The sequence below is a fragment of the Chiloscyllium punctatum genome, chromosome 36 (assembly GCF_047496795.1).
Source record: "Chiloscyllium punctatum isolate Juve2018m chromosome 36, sChiPun1.3, whole genome shotgun sequence".
NCBI lineage: Eukaryota > Metazoa > Chordata > Chondrichthyes > Orectolobiformes > Hemiscylliidae > Chiloscyllium > Chiloscyllium punctatum.
In genome coordinates, this window is record NC_092774.1 from 9,400,276 (window position 1) to 9,420,189 (window position 19,914).

Consider the following 19,914-nt stretch of genomic DNA (forward strand, 5'->3'; position numbering starts at 1 on the left):
ATTTCTTCAATATGTCACATCATTTGTATGACACTTTGATCTTTTACTGTGGCCTATAACCCTCCCCCCTGAACTACCTGAGAAAGATTAGATTAGATTACTTACAGTGTGGAAACAGGCCCTTCGGCCCAACAAGTCCACACCGCCCCGCCGAAGCGCAACCCGCCCATACCCCTACATCTACTCCTTACCTAACACTACGGGCAATTTTAGCATGGCCAATTCACCCTGACCTGCGCATCTTTGGAGTGTGGGAGGAAACCGGAGCACCCGGAGGAAACCCACGCAGACACGGGGAGAACGTGCAAACTCCACACAGTCAGTCGCCTGAGGCGGGAATTGAACCCGGGTCTCTGGCGCTGTGAGGCAGCAGTGCTAACCACTGTGCCACCGTGCCGCCCACTAACTGGGCGTGACCCCCCCTTTGTTACACCGGCGGCCATTTTGGTAAGGGAAAGTAGACGAGATTAGATTAGATTATAAGTAATCTAATCTAATCTAGTCTACTTTCCCTTACCAAAATGGCCGCCGGTGTAACAAAGAGGGGGGGGGGGGGTCATGCCCAGTTAGTTCCCCTCACCAAGATGGCGGCCGGAGAGAGACAGTTGGAAGGAGCCCCGCCCATCTCGTCCCTCACCAAGATCTAATCTAAAAGCTTCCAAATAAACTTGTTGGGCTACAGCTCCTGGTGTGGTGTGATTTTTTTCTTAAAGTTCTGTCTTCAAAAGTGGTGAGGCAGGTGGGGGGGGAGACTGCTCACACGCAGCGAGCTGCCCGAGGCGATGACTTTTCGGGAGAACTTTTACAGGGTAGCGGAAGGGGAACTGCAGATGGGAAGGTCAACCCGCGCACACCCCATTGAGACCTGACGGCGTCACCTCTGGCCCGTTCTCCATTCAACACCGGACACTGGGGTCAAATTGCACAGTCCTAGGGCTGCCATCTTAACCACCGAGTGAGAGAGAGAGAGAGAGAGAGAGAGAGAGAGAGCGCGAACTGGTGGTGGTTATCACCTGAGGGTCAGGTGAGCAGAGAGGTGTCCCAACAGCTTATTTGGATACGTGAGCTTATCGGAGTGCTACTCCTTTGTCAGGTAAGCTAGGAGGTAGCATCCTTCGGAGAGGAAGGATGTTGTGAAACGTGGACAGGTTCAGAAGACACTTCTGAGGATATTGCCAGGGTTGGAGCGACAGGGAGAGGCGGAATAGGCCAAGGCTGTTTTCCCTGGAGCGTCGGAGGTTGAGGGGTGATCTTATGGAGGCTTACTAAACCATGAGGCGTGAATAGGCAAGGTCTTTTCCCCCTGGGGGTGGGGGGAGTCCAGAACTAGAGGGGCGCAGGTTTTAGGGTGAGAGGGGACCTGAGGGGCAACGTTCTCACCCAGAGGGTGGTGCGTGTGTGTGGAATGAGCTGCCAGAGGAAGGGGGTGGAGGCCGGTACGATGACAGCATTGAAAAGGTGGATGGGGACAGGGAGAGGAAAGAGGTTGGAGGGATAGGGGGCCAAGCGCTGGCAAACGGGGCCATGTTAGGAGTGGGCAAGGACGGGTTGGACCGAAGGGTCTGTTTCCGTGCTGTACATCTCTGTGACTCATTTGTGATCTCAGGCAGGGTGGGAGTTGAGTCATTCTGCACTGCAAGCCAGCTGACTGAGCTAACTCCCGGGCCCAGCTGTCAAAGGTCGGATGGTTTAAAGTTGGGAACGGGCAAGAGTTGGAAGAATTGCAGCTATGTCTGAAGGTTTCTTTTGCACTCACCAATCAGAGGCGGGCTGTGGGAGGCGATTCGAGATATAGAGTGACGCGACACAATGACAAGATTCGAACGGGAGAATATGACGTTGGAAAATGTGGATGGGGTGAGAGCAGGTGGGGAGGGGAGGGTACGAGACGATGACTCAGTGGTTGGCACTGCTGCCTCACAGCACCCGGGAGCCAGGTTCACTCCCACCCTCGGGCGAATGTGTGGCGTTTGCATGTTCTCCCTACCGCCAACCCTGTGTCCGCGTGGGTTTCCTCCGGGTACTCTGGTTCACTCCCACAGGCCGAAGATGTGCTGATTAGGGTGGATTGACTGTGCTAAATTACCCATAGTGCCCAGGGATGTGCAGGTTAGGGTGGATTGGCCGTGCTAAATTACCCATAGTGCCCAGGGATGTGCAGGTTAGGGTGGATTGACCGTGCTAAATTACCCATAGTGCCCAGGGATGTGCAGGTTAGGGTGGATTGGCCGTGCTAAATTACCCATAGTGCCCAGGGATGTGCAGGTTAGGGTGGATTGACCGTGCTAAATTACCCATAGTGCCCAGGGATGTGCAGGTTAGGGTGGATTGGCCATGCTAAATTACCCATAGTGCCCAGGGATGTGCAGGTTAGGGTGGATTGGCCATGCTAAATTACCCATAGTGCCAAGGGATGTGTAGGTTAGGGTGGATTGGCCATGCTAAATTACCCATAGTGGCCAGGGATGTGCAGGTCAGGGTGGATTGGCTGTGCTAAATTACCCATAGTGCCCAGGGATGTGCAGGTTAGTGTGGATTGGCTGTGCTAAATTACCCATAGTGCCCTGGGATGTGCGAGCTAGGTGGTTTCATCATGGTTCATGAGGGATTACAGCAAAATGGGAGGGAGTTGGTTCTCAGCGGGGTACCCTACGTAAGTGGCGGTGTGGCATCAATGGGTGAATGGCCTACTTCCATACTGTAGGAATTCCATAGATGCTAAGACCATAGGAGCAGAAATTAGACCGTTCGGCCCATCAAGTCTGTTCCGCCATGGCTGATAAGTTTCTCAACACCATTCTCCCCATAACCCTTGAATCCTTGATACTCGAGACCCGACCTATCGCTGTCCCAAATATACTCAATGACCTGACCTCCTCAGCCTCCTGTAGCAACGAATTCCATTGATTCCCCACTCTCCGGCCGAAGAAGTTTCTCCTTATCTCCTTTCTAAAAGATCTTCCCTTTACTCTGAGGCTGTGCCCTTGGCTCCTGGTCTCTCCGACCAATGGAAACATCTTCCCAACATCTACTCTCTCCAGACCATTCAGTATTCTGTATGTTTCGATTAGATCTCCCCCTCGTCCCTCTAAGCTCCGTCGAGTGTAGACCCAGAGTCCTCAAACGTTGCTGACATGTTAAACTTGCCATTCCTGGGACTGTTCTCATCAACCACCATCTGAACATCATCCAGGGCCAACACATCCTTCCTGAGATACAAGGCCCAAACTGCGCACAATACTCCAAATGTGATCTGACCAGAGCCTTGAAAAGCTTCAGAAGTACATCCATGCTTTTATATTCAAGTCCTCTCAAAATAAATACCATCATTGGATTTGCCTGCCTAATTAATGGCTCAATTCCCTTGAGAGAATGCCGGACTAGAACTCCAAGTCTCTTTGCACTTCAGATTTCTGAATGTTCTCCCCACTTAGAGAATAGTCCATGCCTCTAGTCCTCCTATCACAGCGCGTGACCTCACACTTTACCCCGATGTTCTCCATCTGCCACTTCTTTGCCCACGCTCTTAACCTGTCCAAATCCTCCTGCAGCCTCCCCATTGCTACTTGTCCCTCTACCTATCTTTGTATTGTCTACACACTCAGACAGAATGCCCTCAGCTCCTCCATCTTGATCACTAATGCATCAAGTGAAAAGTTGTGGTTCCCAGCACTGAGCCTTGCAGAACACCACTTGTCACCGGCTGCCGTCCTGAGAAGGGCCCTCTGATCCTCACTTCCTCCTTTCTGCCTGACAGCCAGACTTCTCTCCATGCCTGACACCTTGCCTCTGACACCGTGGGCCCTTATCCCACTCAGTAGCCTCCTGTGCAACCCCTTGTCAAAGGCATCCTTGAAGTCCAGGTAGAGAACATCCACTGCCTCACCTTGGTCTAAGCTGCTCGTTACTTCCTCAAAGAAGCCCAGCAGATTTGTCGGGCATGACCTCCCCTGGGCGAAGGCCAAGCTGAATCGGCCCTATTTTACCATTCACTTTCAAGGATTCAGAAATCTCATCCCTCACAATGAATTCCAGGATCTTACCCACAACAGAGGTTAGGCTCATCGGTCTGTAATCTTTTGCCTTACTCCCTTTTTAAACAGAGGTGTCACTTTAGTGATTTTTAAAAAACGTCCTCTGGGACCCTCTCCCTCCGATTCTAGCGATTCCTGAAACATTATCACTAACACCTCCACTATTTCTTCAGCTATCTCCCTTAGAACTCTGGGCTGTAGTCCATCTGGTCCAGGGGATTGATCCACCTTTAAGCCATTCAGTTTTTCTAGCCCATTCTCCTTGCTGATGGCCACCATGCTCACTCCTGCCCCCTCACTCTCTTGAATTTTTGGGATATTCCTCATGTCTTCTACCATGAAGACTGGCACGAAGAAAATCTTCAGTTCCTCAGCTATTTCCTTGTTCCCCACTGCTATCCTTCCAGCGACATTTTCCAGCAGCCCAATGTCCACTTTTGCCTCTCTTTTGCCCTTAATAAATCTATAGAAGCTCTTACAGTCTTCCTTCATATTACGAGCTAGCTTACCCTCACATTTAATCTTCTCCCTCCTTATTTCTTCTTTTATTGTCCTCTGTTGGTCTTTGAAAGCTTCCCAATCCTCTCGCTTCGCGCTGCCCTTCCCACAATGTACGCTCTCTCTTTTGCTTTTATGTTGTCTCTGACTTCCCTAGTCAGCCATGGTTGCCTCATCCTCCCTGTACCTTGCTGCTTTTTCCTCAGGGTGAATCTGTGCTGTGTCTCCTGAATTACTCCCAGATTTTCCTGCCATTGCTGTCCCACTGTCCTTCCTGCTAGACCCCTCTCCCAGTCAATTCTACCCAGCACCTCCTCATGCCTCTGACACTGCCTTTATTCAGCTGCAATACCGTCCCTTCTGATGCTATCTCCTGTCTCTTCTCTCAAATTGCAGAGCGCATTCAATCATATTGTGATCACGAAGGATTCCTTCACTTTCAGCTCCCTATCTCATTGCACAACACGAAATCCAGTATTGCCTGTCCCCTCGTGGGCTCCGCCACAAAAACAATCTCGTAGGCGTTCCACAAATTCTACGATTCCAAGACTTGGTGCATCGCAGCGCCAGAGACCCGGGTTCAATTCCCGCCTCGGGCGACTCTCTTGTGTGGAGTTTGCACGTTCTCCCCGTGTCTGCGTGGGTTCCCTCCGGGTGCTCCGGTTTCCTCCCACACTCTAAAGATGCGCAGGTCAGGGTGAATTGGCCATGTTAAATTGCCCGTAGTGTTAGGTAAGGGGTAGATGTAGGGGTATGGGTGGGTTGCGCTTTGGTGGGTGCGGTGTGGACTTGTTGGGCCGAAGGGCCTGTTTCCACACTGTAAGTAATCTAATCTAAAATAAAAAGACTAGGTGCGATTATGCACAGGGGAAAAAGAGATTTGAGGGACCTCGGATTACATCAGTGGGTGAATAACCTGTATCTCCTTCCCTTGCAGCACTGTGGGAGGGGTGGGGGGAGGCAATATGACATTTCCAAGGGAGCGACGCCCGGTTGGGGGAATGGACAGTGGCAGTCGTCTCGTTTAGATCCAGTCAACCGACGTGGCAATGGAACAGTAAGCAGAGCTCAATTCAAGGAAGTCGACCGAGAACATGGTGAGAACAGCGAGGTGAGTGTGTGAGGGTATTAACACCGGAGACCCCAAGGAGAGAGAGGGGGGTGGGGGGGTTAACTCGAGAGATCTCAAGGGGAGGCGATGGCTTAGCGGCATTATCGCGGGACTGTTCATCCAAGGGCCGAGGTCACGTCCTGGGGATCGGGCTCCAAATCCCGCCACAGCGGACTTTGCACTCTGTGAACGTCTGGAATCTTAGCAATGACCGGGAACCCATGGCCCGGAGCTCCGTCTGCTCCACTGAGGTCCTTGAGGGAAGGAAGTTGCCATCCTTACCTGACCCGGCCAACGTGTGACTCCAGATCCGGCAGCGATGTGGTTGACTCTTACCTGGGTAATAAGGGATGGGGCAGTAGACGCTGGCCTCGCATCTGATGGCCCTCATCCGGTGAATGAACTGAAACCGAAAAGCCGAAGGGAATGGGCGCGAGTTGCAGCCGCAGCTGAGAACGCTGGCAGAACAGTGTGGGGAAAGTGGGCACTTGGGGGGATGATGGGGACAGATTCTTCATCCTGGGATGGACTATCTATATGGACTTCAAGTAAGGCGTTCGACAAGGTTTCCCCATGGGAGGCTGGTTACCAAGGCTAGATAAAGGATATGGAAGATATAGACTGGAGGGAAATAGATGGTGACATCTTGCAAAATGTCCAGATTACAGAGGAGGAAGTGCTGGATGTCTTGAAATGGGTAAAGGTGGATAAATCCCCAGGACCTGATCAGGTGTACCCGAGAACTCTGTGGGAAGCTAGAGAAGTGATTGCTGGGCCTCTTGCTGAGATATTTGTCTCATCGATAGTCACAGGTGAGGTGCCAGAAGACTGGAGGTTGGCAAACGTGGTGCCACTGTTTAAGAAGGGTGGTAAGGACAAGCCAGGGAACTATAGACCGGTGAGCCTGACCTCGGTGGTGGGCAAGTTGTTGGAGGGAATCCTGAGGGACAGGATGTACAAGTATTTGGAAAGACAAGGACTGATTAGGGGTAGTCAACATGACTTTGTGGTTGGGAAATCATGTCTCACAAACTTGATTGAGTTTTTTGAAGATGTAACAAAGAAGATTGGTGAGGGCAGAGCAGTAGATGTGATCTATATGGACTTCAGTAAGGCGTTCGACAAGGTTCCCCATGGAGACTGATTAGCAAGGTTAGATCTCATGGAATACAGGGAGAACTAGCCATTTGGATACAGAACTGGCTCAAAGGTAGAAGACAGACGGTGGTGGTGGAGGGTTGTTTTTCAGACTGGAGGCCTGTGACCAGTGGAGTGCCACAAGGATCGGTGGTGGGTCCTCTACTTTTTGTCATTTACATAAATGATTTGGATGACCCCAAAATTGGAGGTGTAGTGGACAGCGAAGAGGGTTACCTCAGATTACAACAGGATCGGGACCAGATGGGCCAATGGGCTGAGGAGTGGCAGATGGAGTTTAATTCAGATAAATGCGAGGTGCTACATTTTGGGAAGCAAATCAGATCAGGACTTATACACTTAATGGTAAGGTCCTGGGGAGTGTTGCTGAACAAAGAGACCTTGGAGTGCAGGTTCATAGCTCCTTGAAAGTGGAGTTGTAGGTAGATAGGATAGTAAAGGAGGTGTTTGGTATGCTCTCCTTTATTGGTCAGAGTATTTAGTACAGGAGTTTGGAGGTCAGGTTGTGGCTGTACAGGACATTGGTTAGGGCCACTGTTGGAATATGACGTGCAATTCTGGTCTCCTTCCTATCGGAAAGATGTTGTGAAACTTGAAAGGGTTCAGAAAAGATTTACAAGGATGTTGCCAGGGTTGGAGGGTTTGAGCTACAGGGAGAGGCTGAACAGGCTGGGGCTGTTTTCCCCGGAGCGTCGGAGGCTGAGGGGGTGACCTTATAGAGGTTTACAAAATTATGAGGGGGCATGGATAGGATGAATAGACAAAGTCTTTTCCTGGGTGGGGGAGTCCAGAACTAGAGGGGCATAGGTTTAGGGTGAGAGGGGAAAGATATAAAAGAGACCTAAGGGGCAACTTTCACACAGAGGGTGGTACGTGTATGGAATGAGATGCCAGAGGATGTGGTGGAGGCTGGTACAATGACAGCATTAAGAGGCACTTGGATGGGTACATGAACAGGAAGGGTTTGGAGGGATTATGGGCCGGGTGCTGGCAGGTGGGACTCGATTGGGGTTGGGATATCTGGGTCGGCAGGGACGGGTTGGGCCGAAGGGTCTGTTTCCCTGCTGCCCATCTCTACGAATCTCTTCCACCATGGCTATGGCCTGTTTGATCCAGCCTGAGACGGTTGCCAGGCAGTCCATGGGCGAGGCAGCGGAGTCAGCTTTCAGGGACCTGAGGACGCCGGCCCTCAGCTTTGGTCCCTGGTTCCCCTGGAGCCGCCCCCCCCCCCCTCCTGGACTGGGATGGCCGACGGGTCTGTGACCGGGGAAAGGGGAGTGTGGAGGTGGCGGTGCCCACACCCGCCCGCTCGACCCGCTGCTCCCCAGCGGGCGCGTCAGCCTTGGCTCGCGAGACGCGGTTCCCTCCCACAAACTGACCATCCCGAGCCGTTCCTCACCCCTCTGAATCCTCAGTTTCAGAATCTCTTCCAACAGGTTAGCGTCGGTATTGGGGGGGGGGGGGGGGGCGGGTGATGGTAAATATCGAGTCACGGGGGTGGGGAATGGGTGGGTGTGGACCTATTGGGCCGAAGGGCCTGTTGCCCACGCTGTAGGGATGTACCTTTTGCTCCTTCTCTCGCACTGGCTGTGGGCCGGCTCGTCCCAGAATCAGTCCCCCCTTCTCCTGAAGCAATCTCGAGGAGGGTCCTTGAACGATGGGCCAGCTCCCTCAGAACAGCAAAGCCTGACACCCCCATTTATTGGTTTTCCTGCTTATTTTTTTGTCGGCATACCTGTTTATTTCTCTTCCCCCCCACACTACTGCCGAACTGCGGTACTGTAGGGATTCTATATGGAAAGTAGGTGGGGCTTTTGGCCCAAAACGTCGGTTTTTCCTGCTCCTCGGATGCTGCCTGACCTGCTGTGCTTTTCCAGCACCACACTCTAATCTAGACTCTGGTTTCCAGCATCTGCCCACCCCCCGCCCACCCCACCAGGGCCATCCGAAAGGGAAGGGCCGGGCGCCGGTGATCCGATGGAACCGTCCGCGTTGCCACCAGCGGACTGCCGCCAGACCTTGACCGCGGGAGGGAAAGGCGGCGGGGAGTGAGGGAGCCGGGCATCGGAGCTCGCCCCGCACCAGGGCGGTCACGCCGGGGAGACACCGGGCAAGTGCGGCGGCGGGAGCCGGGTGTTTGCCTGCCCGGTGTGCGGCAAGGGATTCACCCAGACGTCCAACCTGCTGCAGCACCGGATGGCGCACACCGCCGACCGGACTGCGGCCGGTGCTACCGGACCTCCCGGGACCTGGTGTCCCGCCGATTGGCGCACACTGTCGAGCGGCCCTTCAAGTGCCCGGACTGCGGCCAGTGCTACAAGACGTCCCGGGACCTGGTGTCCTAATGGATGGTGCACCCCGTGGACCGGCCCTTCCAGTGCCCGGACTGCGGCCGCTGCTACAGGACCTCCCGGGACCTGGTGCCCTCCACCCTGTTCCCATTCCGCAGAAACCTCCCCCCCCCCCCCCCCACCCCCAGAACCCCCATCCCTGTCACCCTGTGTTTCTCCACCTTAACCTGCACCTCCCTGGACACCATGGCCAAACCACCTGAACCTGTGCATGTTTGGAGTGTACCATGGGCTTGAGGGAAGGGGTTGGTGGGGGTGGGGGTGGGGGTGGGGGTGGGGGGGAGAACGTGCAGACTCTGCATGGACCCGAGGTTGGAATCGAGCCCGGGTCCACTGTGCCCCACTGACCAGGTTAACATTCTCTCTCTAGCTGCCTTTCAGTGACCTGGCGATGTCCTGGCGCTACTTTCGCTGGACTGTTAATCGAGAGATCCAGCAATCTTCTGGGAACCAGCTTCGAGTCTGCACCACGGTGGGTTTTGAACTCAGTGAAAAGAAACAGAATCTGGAATTAAGATTCTAATGGTGACCGTAAATCCACTGTCGATTACTGGGGGGGGGGGGGGGAGAACATCCATCTGGTTCACCCATGTCCTTGGGGGAAGGAAACTGCCCGTCCTTACTTCCAGTCGAACATTGGGAAGACCCTCAAGTCTGTCCTGCTTCCTGGGATCTGTCTGGGGCTTGGGTCCATGAGTTTCGGGCGCCTGTTTAATCCCCAAATGTGTTTCTGAGCACAGAGAGAGACTGGAGACGTTCCTCAGACCAGAGGAGTTCGAACGCTATGAGACGGACAGTAGGAGGAAATGACTGACACTGCAAGGGTGTTTGGTGACCACAGCACGCAGCTCCGAAATAATGGGGAGAAGAAAGAAATCCGGAGCAGGGGCCAGGAGGAGATTAATTTTACTCATTGGGCGTCGGATGATCTCCACGATATTGTCTGAATTCCTGGTGGGAGTAGATCCAACTTCCAAAAATGAGTTGGACATCTCAAGTGGGAATGTGTTACTTGTTCAGGGTGAGGGAGAAGGATGGGGCTAAGTTGCCCTAAACTGAACTAGTCCCATTTGCCTTAAAACCCTGCCTATTTATGTATCCGTCCGGATAAACATTGGAATTGTACCAGCCTCTACCACTTCCTTATCCCATACACACCCCACCCTCTGCATAACATAGTGCCCCTCAGGTTTCTTTTAAATCTTTCCCCTCTCATCTTAAACCTCTCGTTTGGGCCTCCCCTACTCTGGGGAACGAGACCTCGCCTATCCACCTTACCTCAGCCCCACACGCTTTTATAATCCTCTATAAGTCACCCCATCAGCCTCTGATGTTCCAGGGGAAGAGGTCGCAGTTCTATCCAGCCCCGCCCGATAACTCAAACATTCCCCGTTCCAGCAACATCCTGGTAAATCTTTTTATGCACCCTCTCCAGTTTAGCAACATTCCTTCCTGTAGCAGGGTGACCAGAATTGTACGCAAAATTGGGCGGCACGGTGGCACAGTGGTTAGCACTGCTGCCTCACAGCGCCAGAGACCCGGGTTCAGTTCCCGCCTCAGGCGACTGACTGTGTGGAGTTTGCACGTTCTCCCCGTGTCTGTGAGGGTTTGCTCCGGGTGCTCCGGTTTCCTCCCACAGTCCAAAAGATGTGCAGGGTCAGGGTGAATTGGCCATGCTAAATTGCCCATAGTGTTAGGTAAGGGGTAGATGTAGGGGCATGGGTGGGTTGCGCTTCGGCGGGGCGGTGTTGACTTGTTGGGCCGAAGGGCCTGTTTCCACACTGTAAATCTAATCTAATCTAATCCAAAACTCGAAAAGTGGCCTCAGTGATGTTTTGTACAGCCGCAACGTGGCGTCCCAACTCCGATGCCCAGTGCTCTGACCGATGATGGCAAGCGGTGCCAAATGCCTACTTCGTCACCCTGTCTGCCTGTGACTCCGCCTTGAAGGACCTGTACCCCAGGGTCCCTCTGCTCAGCAACATTCCCCAGCTTGTCTGCCTTACCAAAATTGCTGAACTCACTTAAACTCCCATCTACCATTCCTTGGGCTCACTTGGTCCAGTCGAGCAAGATCCCACTGGGCTCTTCACTGTCCGCTACCTTGGCGTCAAATCTTCCTCAGACTAAACTGGTCCCACATGCCTCGTTTGGCTCATTTACCATCAGGGTAACCTTTAGCTTTTCGGGTACCGATGCAAATGCCTTTCAAATGCTGTGACTCAACCTGCACCCACCACTTACTCTGGCAGTTCATTCCATTTAAGGAGATAAGTGAGGACTGGGGATGCTGGAGATCAGGGCTGTAAATGTGTGGCTGGGAAAGCTTTTCCAGCCACAGGTTTTCAGTTCATTCCATTAAACGCCGGAGAGGTGGCGGGGGACTGGTTTGAACTTGGAGCGAGGGTCGCCATGGGCTGGACGGGCCGAAGGGTCCCTGGACCAGGTGGAGGCGGCGAAAGCGCGGCGCCGCGCCCTCCAGCGGTGGGGCCTGGTAAGGGACGGTGGGGTGGGGAAGGTTGGAGGAGGGAGCGGTGCCGGCGGCACGCATGCGCGGCCGGCCGTGCCGGCGCCGCGCACGCGCACGCGCAGCCCGTTCCCCTCCCAGTCGCGACGGCGGCGGCACGGCCGGGCATGCGCAGTGCCGGCGTGCGGGGAGGCGGACGGTCCGCGGGTTCCGGGAATGGCGGTGAGCCGGCGGGAATGAGAGGGGGAACCGGGAACCGCCCCCTCCCCCCGGGGGAAGGGGGGGTGCAAATTAACCTTAGGGTTGTTTATGAACACCCTGAGTGGCGGGGGGGGGGGGGGGGGGGGGAGGCCCGGAGTAAGATTTCGATATTTACCCCCGAGGCCCCCTGAAGGGCGGCGGGGGGGGGGGGGGGGGTTGGGAGGCGAGATGTCGTCGCGGTGGCCGCCATCTTGGTGAAGGACGAGACGGGCGGGGGCTCCCTCTCACCGCGGCTCCGGGCGCCATCTTGGTGAAGGACGAGACGGTCTTGGGCTCCCTCTCACCGCGGCTCCGGGCGCCATCTTGGTGAAGGACGAGACGGTCTTGGGCTCCCTCTCACCGTGGCTCCGGGCGCCATCTTGGTGAAGGACGAGACGGGCTTGGGCTCCCTCTCACCGCGGCTCCGGGCGCCATCTTGGTGAGGGACGAGATGGGCGGGTCTGTCTCTCGCTCTCTCTCTCTCCGGCCGCCATCTTGGTGAGGGGAACTAACTGGGCGTGACCCCCCCAACACCCTTTGTTACACCGGCGGCCATTTTGGTAAGGGAAAGTAGTCTGAAGGGGCTGCCCGTTCCCTTTGGTTGCCCTGCCCCCACCCGGCCGCCATCTTGGTGAGGGGATGGATGCTCCATTGCTCCCATACCCAAGGTCGCTGAGCCCCCCAACCCCCAGGGGCTGCACCATTGGGGCTCTTTTCTCTGCTGAGACCTCCGTGCATTCCCCCCACATCCGATTGCGCGTCCCTTTAAAATCCCCCGCCTTGCTTTTTTTGACATTCGATTGGCGGTCGATGGGAATGACTATGGCGCGGTGGCTCATGGCAGGAACCCGGGTTCGGTTCCACCCTCGGGGGTGGGGGTGGGGGTGGGGGGGCGACTGTCTCTCCGCGCGGAGTTTGCACCTTCTCTCCCCCGTGACTGCGAGTTTCCTCCGGGTGCACCGGTTTCTTCCCACAGTCCGAAGACGTGCAGGCTTTCGGGGTGGTTTGGCTGTGCCGTGTCGCCCCCTAGTGTCCAGGCTGGGAGGATGAGCCATGTGGGGAGATGCTGGGCTACGGGGTAGAGGGGTGGATGTGGCGGCGATCCTCCGGAGGGCCTGCGCCGACACTGTCGACGTTCCCGGGTTCCTTGCCGTGCTGCCAGAAGCAATGTTTGCGAACTCCTCCTTTTGACAGGGTGCTGAGGAAGAGGATTCACAGGTGGAACACTCGAACCGAGCAGTGTGTTGAGTTTTGACAGGCACCTGGCCTTTGAAGGTGGGAAGGAAAGAGAACATGTGTGTCGTTTTGCCGGCTGGCTTTCAAACCTCAGTGAGACCGCAACGGCGGGCACACACCCACGTGAGAGTCTTCCAGTGCCATCAGCCAGTTACGCAGCCCTCAGTAACATCGCACCATCCACAGTGGTAGGCGTGCGTGTGGACGTGGATGAACGTTTAACTGGTTATCGGAACCCGGAGGGAGAGACCAGGCCATGGAGAAACCGTGGAAATGCGGCGACTGCGGGAAGGCGTTCAGCTACCCATCGCAGTTGGAGAACCACCACCGCAGTCACACCGGGGAGCGGCCGTTCATCTGCCCGGTGTGCGGCAAGGGCTTTGCGCAGTCCTTCTGCCTGCAGTCGCACCAGCGGGCTCACACCGAGGAGAGGCCGTTCAGCTGCACGTACTGCGGGAAGCGGTTCCGGTGCTCGTCCAACCTCACGGCTCACCGGCGGGTCCACACCGGCGAGAGGCCCTTCACCTGCTCGGTGTGCGGGAAGGGCTTCACCCAGTCCACCACCCTGCAGACGCACCAGCGGGTGCACACCGGCGAGAGGCCCTTCGCCTGCTCCGAGTGCGGCAAGGGGTTCACCAACTCCTCGCAGCTGCTGAAGCACCAGCGGGTGCACACGGGCGAGAGGCCCTTCACCTGCCCGGCCTGCGGCAAGTGCTTCGCCCAGTCCAACAACCTGCTGCGGCACCAGCGCGGGCACGCCGGCGAGCGGCCCTTCTCCTGCCCGGTCTGCGGCAGCGGCTTCACCCACGCCTGGAACCTGCGGGCGCACCAGCGCATCCACAGCGGCGAGCGGCCCTTCGCCTGCTCGGTCTGCGGCAAGGGCTTCACCCGCTCGTCCCACCTGCAGACCCACCGGCGCATCCACACCGGGGAGAGGCCCTTCGCCTGCTCGGTCTGCGGGAAGGCCTTCACTCAGCCGCAGCACCTCCTGTCGCACCAGCGAGTCCACAAGTGACCGCAGCGGGGTGGCCCCGGTCCGTTCAGTCTGCGCCGACCTTCCGGACAGCGTTCCACCCAGACCCAACCTCCCTCCCCAGCCCTGTAACCCTGCCTTTCCTACAGCCAATCCACCCTAACCTGCACATCCCTGGGCACTATGGGTAATTTAGCACGGCCAATCCACCCGAACCTGCACATTCCTGGGCACTATGGGTAATTTAGCACGGCCAATCCACCCTAACCTACACATCCCTGGGCACTATGGGTAATTTAGCACGGCCAATCCACCCTAACCTACACATCCCTGGGCACTATGGGTAATTTAGCACGGCCAATCCACCCAAACCTACACATCCCTGGGCACTATGGGTAATTAAGCACGGCCAATCCACCCTAACCTGCACATCCCTGGGCACTATGGGTAATTTAGCACGGCCAATCCACCCTAACCTGTACATCCCTGGGCACGATGGGTAATTTAGCATGGCCAATCCACCCAAACCTACACATCCTGGGCATTATGGGTAATTTAGCATGCCAATCCACCCGAAACTATGCATCCTTGGCATTATGGGTAATTTAGCACGGCCAATCCGCCCTCACCTGCACATCCCTGGGCACTATGGGTAATTTAGCATGGCCAATCCACCTGAACCTACAAACCTGGGCACTATGGGTAATTTAGCAATGTTGCCGTCCCATCCAGCCTGCTGTGCCCTGCAGAGTCATACACAGCGCGGAACCAGACCCTGGCGTCCCAACCAGTCCATAATCCCCAAACTGAACGCGTCCCACTTGCCCGCGCCCCCCTCCCCGGCCCATATCCCTATTCCTACTCGTGTGCTTATCGAAATGTCTTTTAAACCTTGAAACTGCACCTACAACCACCACTTACTCTGGAAGTTCATTCCACACACACACTGTCCTCTGTGTGAAACAATTGCCCCTCAGGTCCTTTTTGAAAAAGATCTTTCTCCTCTCACCTTAAAAATATGCCCCCCCCCGCTCTTGAAATCCTACGCCCCACCTTAAGAAAAAGACAGGTGCAATTCACCTTATCTATGCCCCTCCTTATTCTATAAACCTCTGTAAATCTCAGCTTCCAGCACAACCATGAAAGAAAGTCCCGGCCTACCCCAGATGACTCAAGCCTCTTCATCGCCGGCAATATCCCAGTAAATCTCTTCTGAGCCCTTTGGAGCTTAATAATAGCCTTCCCGTTAACAGGAAGACCAGGACTGGATGAAGTATTGTGCAGCAGTGAGCCACAATGATAGGCCGTGCGCTGAGTTTAATCGTTTCAGACCCAGCAGCAAGATCTGGTAAAGGTGGAGCCCAGAACAGAGGTTAGATTCCCTCTATAGAGTGGAAACAGGCCCTTCGGCCCAACAAGTCCCTCCGGAGAGTAACCCACCCAGACCTGTTCCCCTACATTTACCCCTGGCTAATGCACCTGACACTATGGGTAATTTAGCACGGCCAATCCGCCCTAACCTGCACATCCCTGGGCACTATGGGTAATTTGGCATGGCCAATCCACCCTAACCTGCACATCCCTGGGCACTATGGGTATTTTAGCACGGCCAATCCACCCTAACCTATACATCCCTGGGCACTATGGGTAATTTAGCACAGCCAATCCACCCTAACCTGCACATCTCTGGGCATGATGGCTAATTTAGCATGGCCAATCCACCCTAACCTGCACATCCCTGGGCACTATGGGTAATTTAGCATGGCCAATCCACCCTAACCTGCACATCCCTGGGCACTATGGGTAATTTAGCACTGCCAATCCACCCTAACCTGCACATCCCTGGGCATGATGGCTAATTTAGCATGGCCAATCCACCCTAACCTGCACATCCCTGGGCACTATGGGTAATTTAGCATGGCCAATCCACCCTAACCTGCACATCCCTGGGCACTTTGGGTAATTTAGCACGGCCAATCCACCCTAACCTGCACATCCCTGGGCACTATGGGTAATTTAGCATGGCCAATCCACCCTAATCTGCACATCTTTGGACTGTGGGAGGAAACCCATGCAGACACTGGGAGAATGTGCAAACTCCACACACACACACACACACACACACATAGTCATCTGAGGGTGGGATTGAACCCAGGTCCCTGGTGCTCTGAGGCAGCGGTGCTAACCACTGAGACACCGTGCCGCCTCAATGAAAGAAAAATATTAAACGAATGAGTATGTCATTGCCCAGGCCCAACGTCTTGCCCAGAGGGCATTTAAGATTCAACCACATTGGCTGTGGGTCTGGAGTCACATGTAGGCCAGACCAGGTAAGGATGGCTGTTTCCCTCCCTAAAGGACATGAGTGAACCACATGGGTTTTCCCACTAACAATCAACACCACTAGACTCTTAATTCATATTCCACCAGCTGCCCTGGGAGGATTTGAACTGGCATCACCAGAGTCTCTGGATTAACAACCCAGTGATAATACCACTGGGCCATCGCATTCCTTTCAGTGACGTCAGTCACGGATGTTAAAAGCAAAACCGACCAACTGCATGACGTCATTTCCAGCATCCAGAACCCTGCCAAACCTGGACAACGCCCAAGGGACTCATCGACAGACGGAGAGACGCTGTGCAAACAAACACTGGATCTGTTTGTACATCAAGCCATCCAACCTGTTCTCGACAGTGTAGACCTGACGTGCTATGTATGATGTTTGGAGTCCCACCATTCCCCAGCGTTGTCCCAAAATTGGCAAAGTCCTCACCGCCAGGAGCAAAGATACGTCCCGTGGGGTTGGGCGTGGCTATGCTGCCTGCCTCCCAGCATCTGATGCTTTCCCAAGGGCTTTTTGGCTCCTGGTTAAGTTGGACAAGGAGCCCTGAATGTTAAAAAGGACCATCGATTTTTGAGCTGTCGTGGGTAATGACAGCCTCACACAGGTGCTTTGATCAAACACCGAGAGTCCCATTCTCCTGCTGCCCCTTTGTGATTTTTCTATTGGACTGGATGGGGCTTTGCTCACATAAATACTGACAGAGGTTTTGAGCATTGAACACTGTAGCGGACAAAATGCTTTCACGAACTATTCAGGCCCTTTGTTACCTCTGACTCAGTGGTGCTTGTTGAAATGGAACTCTGAATCAATTCTGTCTCCAATCTAAAGGCACAGTTCCACGCCACCACAGTTCCTTCTGAATCTGGAATGGATAGAATAATTTGACTTGCTTTTTCAATGAGTTGGACCGAAGGGTCTGGTTTCTGTACTGTTCAACTCTCCGCACTTAAAAGCAAACATGAACAGTACGTGAGATCTAGTAAACAAGATGAACCAATCTAGGCAGCCAGAGTAAAGCTGGGAGGACAGATCAGTTCCAGCCTGAATCCAAAAGGCCCTCATTGATTACAGGAAGACTGCAGCAACTACAGGGGCATCTCACTGAGCACGGCAGGGGAGGGGGTCTGGTTTTGAAATGCGTTTCTCGACCTAGCCTGGCTGGAAACTCAGCGAGGGGCACAACCTTTTCTGCAAGCTGGCGGGATTCACCTCCTTCACCCCCCCCCCCCCCCACCCCCTACATACCTAAACCCAGTCATCTGTGCAAAAATGCTCCAGACTGTGTGTGACCCCCCAGAGTAATAATTTTTTTGTGGGGGGGAGGTGGGGCACAAACAAAGGAGGGGGGGGCAATAATGAGGCTTGTTGATGGGGTAGCGGAGTGGTGAATCGTCAGCTAATGAGCAGACAGGGAGCTTATCAACGGATTAATTTGGACTCTGGTTATGAATGTGATACCCTTCGGATTACTCACTTCATGGAACTGGAACAGAACTGGCAAATTATTGATGTAATACAACTCTTGAGTGTTAATGGAAACGATTGGGATTTTTAAAAAAAAAACAATTAGCCTCCTGACTGTTAACGCAATTGGCCACTAATTCATTATGCAACAGAAAATATGTCATGAATTAGATTAGATTCCCTCCAGTGTGGAAACAGGCCCTTCAGCCCAACCAGTCCACACCGACCCTCCAAAGGGTAACCCACCCAGACCTATTTCCCTCTGACTAATGCACCTGACACTATGGGCAATTCAGCATGGCCAATTCACCTGACCTGCACATCTTTGGACCCTGATGAATCTTTTTTTTCTACTTGTTCAGGGGATGTGGGTGTTGCTGGCTAGGCCAGCATTTATTGTCCATTTTTAATTGTCCAGGGGGCAGTATTTCTGCAGGTCTGGGGTCACGTGTGGACCAGACCAGTAAGGATGGCAGAATTTCTTCACGAAAGCACATTAAATGTACCCACATCCACCACTTCCTCTGGAGGCTCATTCCACACCCAAACACTCTGTGTCTAAAAACAAAATTGCCCCCCCCCCCCACCCCCCATGTCTTTTTCCAATGTTTTTCTTTTCACCTTAACGATATGTCCCCCGGTCTTGAATCTCCCCCACCCCAGGGAAAAGACAGCTGTCTCACCCTTACCCCTCATGACTTTATCAACCTCTTATGCTCCAGTGATCAAAGCCCCAACCTATCCACCCTCTCCTTTATAACTCAAACCCTCCAATCCTGGCAACATCCTGGTAAATCTCTTCTGAATCCTCTCCAGCTTAATAATATCCTTCCTATAACAGAGCAACCAGAACTGGATACAGTATTCCTGAGAGCTCGCTGACCTCCTCAACATGACGTTCCAACTCCGATACTCAAAGCTCTGAATGATGAAGGCAAGCGTGCTAAATGCCTACTTAACCCTCCCCCCCCCCCGCCTATATATGAGGCAAATGATGTACCTGAACCGCTAGGTGTCTCTCTCTCTGTTCTACAGCGCCAGCCAAAGCCCTACCATAAACTGTTTAAGTCCCATGCCCTTGTCTGTTTTACCAAACTACAACACCTCACATTTATCCCAAATTAAACTCCACCTGCCCTTCCTCAGCCCACTGACCCAATTATTTGAGACCTCTTTGTAATTTGAGGTAACCTTCACTGTCCACTATACCATCGGTCTCGGGCGTCATTCGCAAACTGACTAACCCATGCCTTCTGTGTTAATGAACCAGAAGGAGACTGTAAGCAGAATTGAAGACAGTTACATGAGCATCATTAGACTCTTAGTTCCAAGTTTTTCTTTTCCTCTTTTACCAACTTCTCGTTTCACCATCTGCCATGGGAGGATTTGAACTCAGGATCGCCAGAACCCTAGCTGCATCGCTGAATTAATAATCTAGTGATAATACCACTCGGCCATGACCTCCCCCCTCCCTGACCACAATTAAAATTGAACAGCACAGCAGAGGAACAGGCCGGTCGGCCCACAATGTTGTGCCGAACGTGATGGAAAATTAAACAAATCCCTTCTGCCTGTCCTTGGTCCACATCCTTCCATTCCTTGTTCTTCTCTAAACACCCCTTAAATGCTCCTATTGTATCTGCCTCCACCACCATCCCCTGGCAGCACGTCCAGGCTCCTATCACTCTACGTGTAAAAGAAAGATGTCCCTCACATCTCCTTTGAACTTTCCTCCCTCTCACCTTAAATGCATGCTCCCTAGTTTTAGACTAGGGTAAAAAAATTCTGATGGTCAGCTCTATCTAGGCATCTCATCATTCTCTAGACTTCTACCTCCCCTCAGCCTCCGCCGCTCCGGAGAAAGCACTCCGCGTTTTCCTAGCCTCTCCTTATAGCTCATACCCTCTAATCCAGGCAGCATCCTGCTCGACACCTTCTCCTTCTTGTAACGTGGTGACCAGAATCGAACGCAATACTCTGTTAAGTGTGGCCGAGCCAAAGTCTTACAAAGCTGCAACATGATATCCTGACTCAT

The 19,914-nt window shown here is 53.8% G+C and overlaps 1 protein-coding gene across 1 annotated transcript; it reads left to right on the forward strand.

The window, feature by feature from the left end:
- The first annotated feature begins 11,767 nt into the window (after positions 1–11,767).
- Positions 11,768–19,189, forward strand: LOC140460223 (uncharacterized). The gene is made up of 2 exons (XM_072554650.1): positions 11,768–11,841; positions 13,054–19,189. Exon 2 carries the CDS (start codon positions 13,352–13,354, stop codon positions 14,108–14,110), a length of 759 nt encoding a protein of 252 aa, XP_072410751.1. The 5' UTR covers positions 11,768–11,841; positions 13,054–13,351; the 3' UTR covers positions 14,111–19,189.
- The last annotated feature ends 725 nt before the right edge of the window (positions 19,190–19,914 follow it).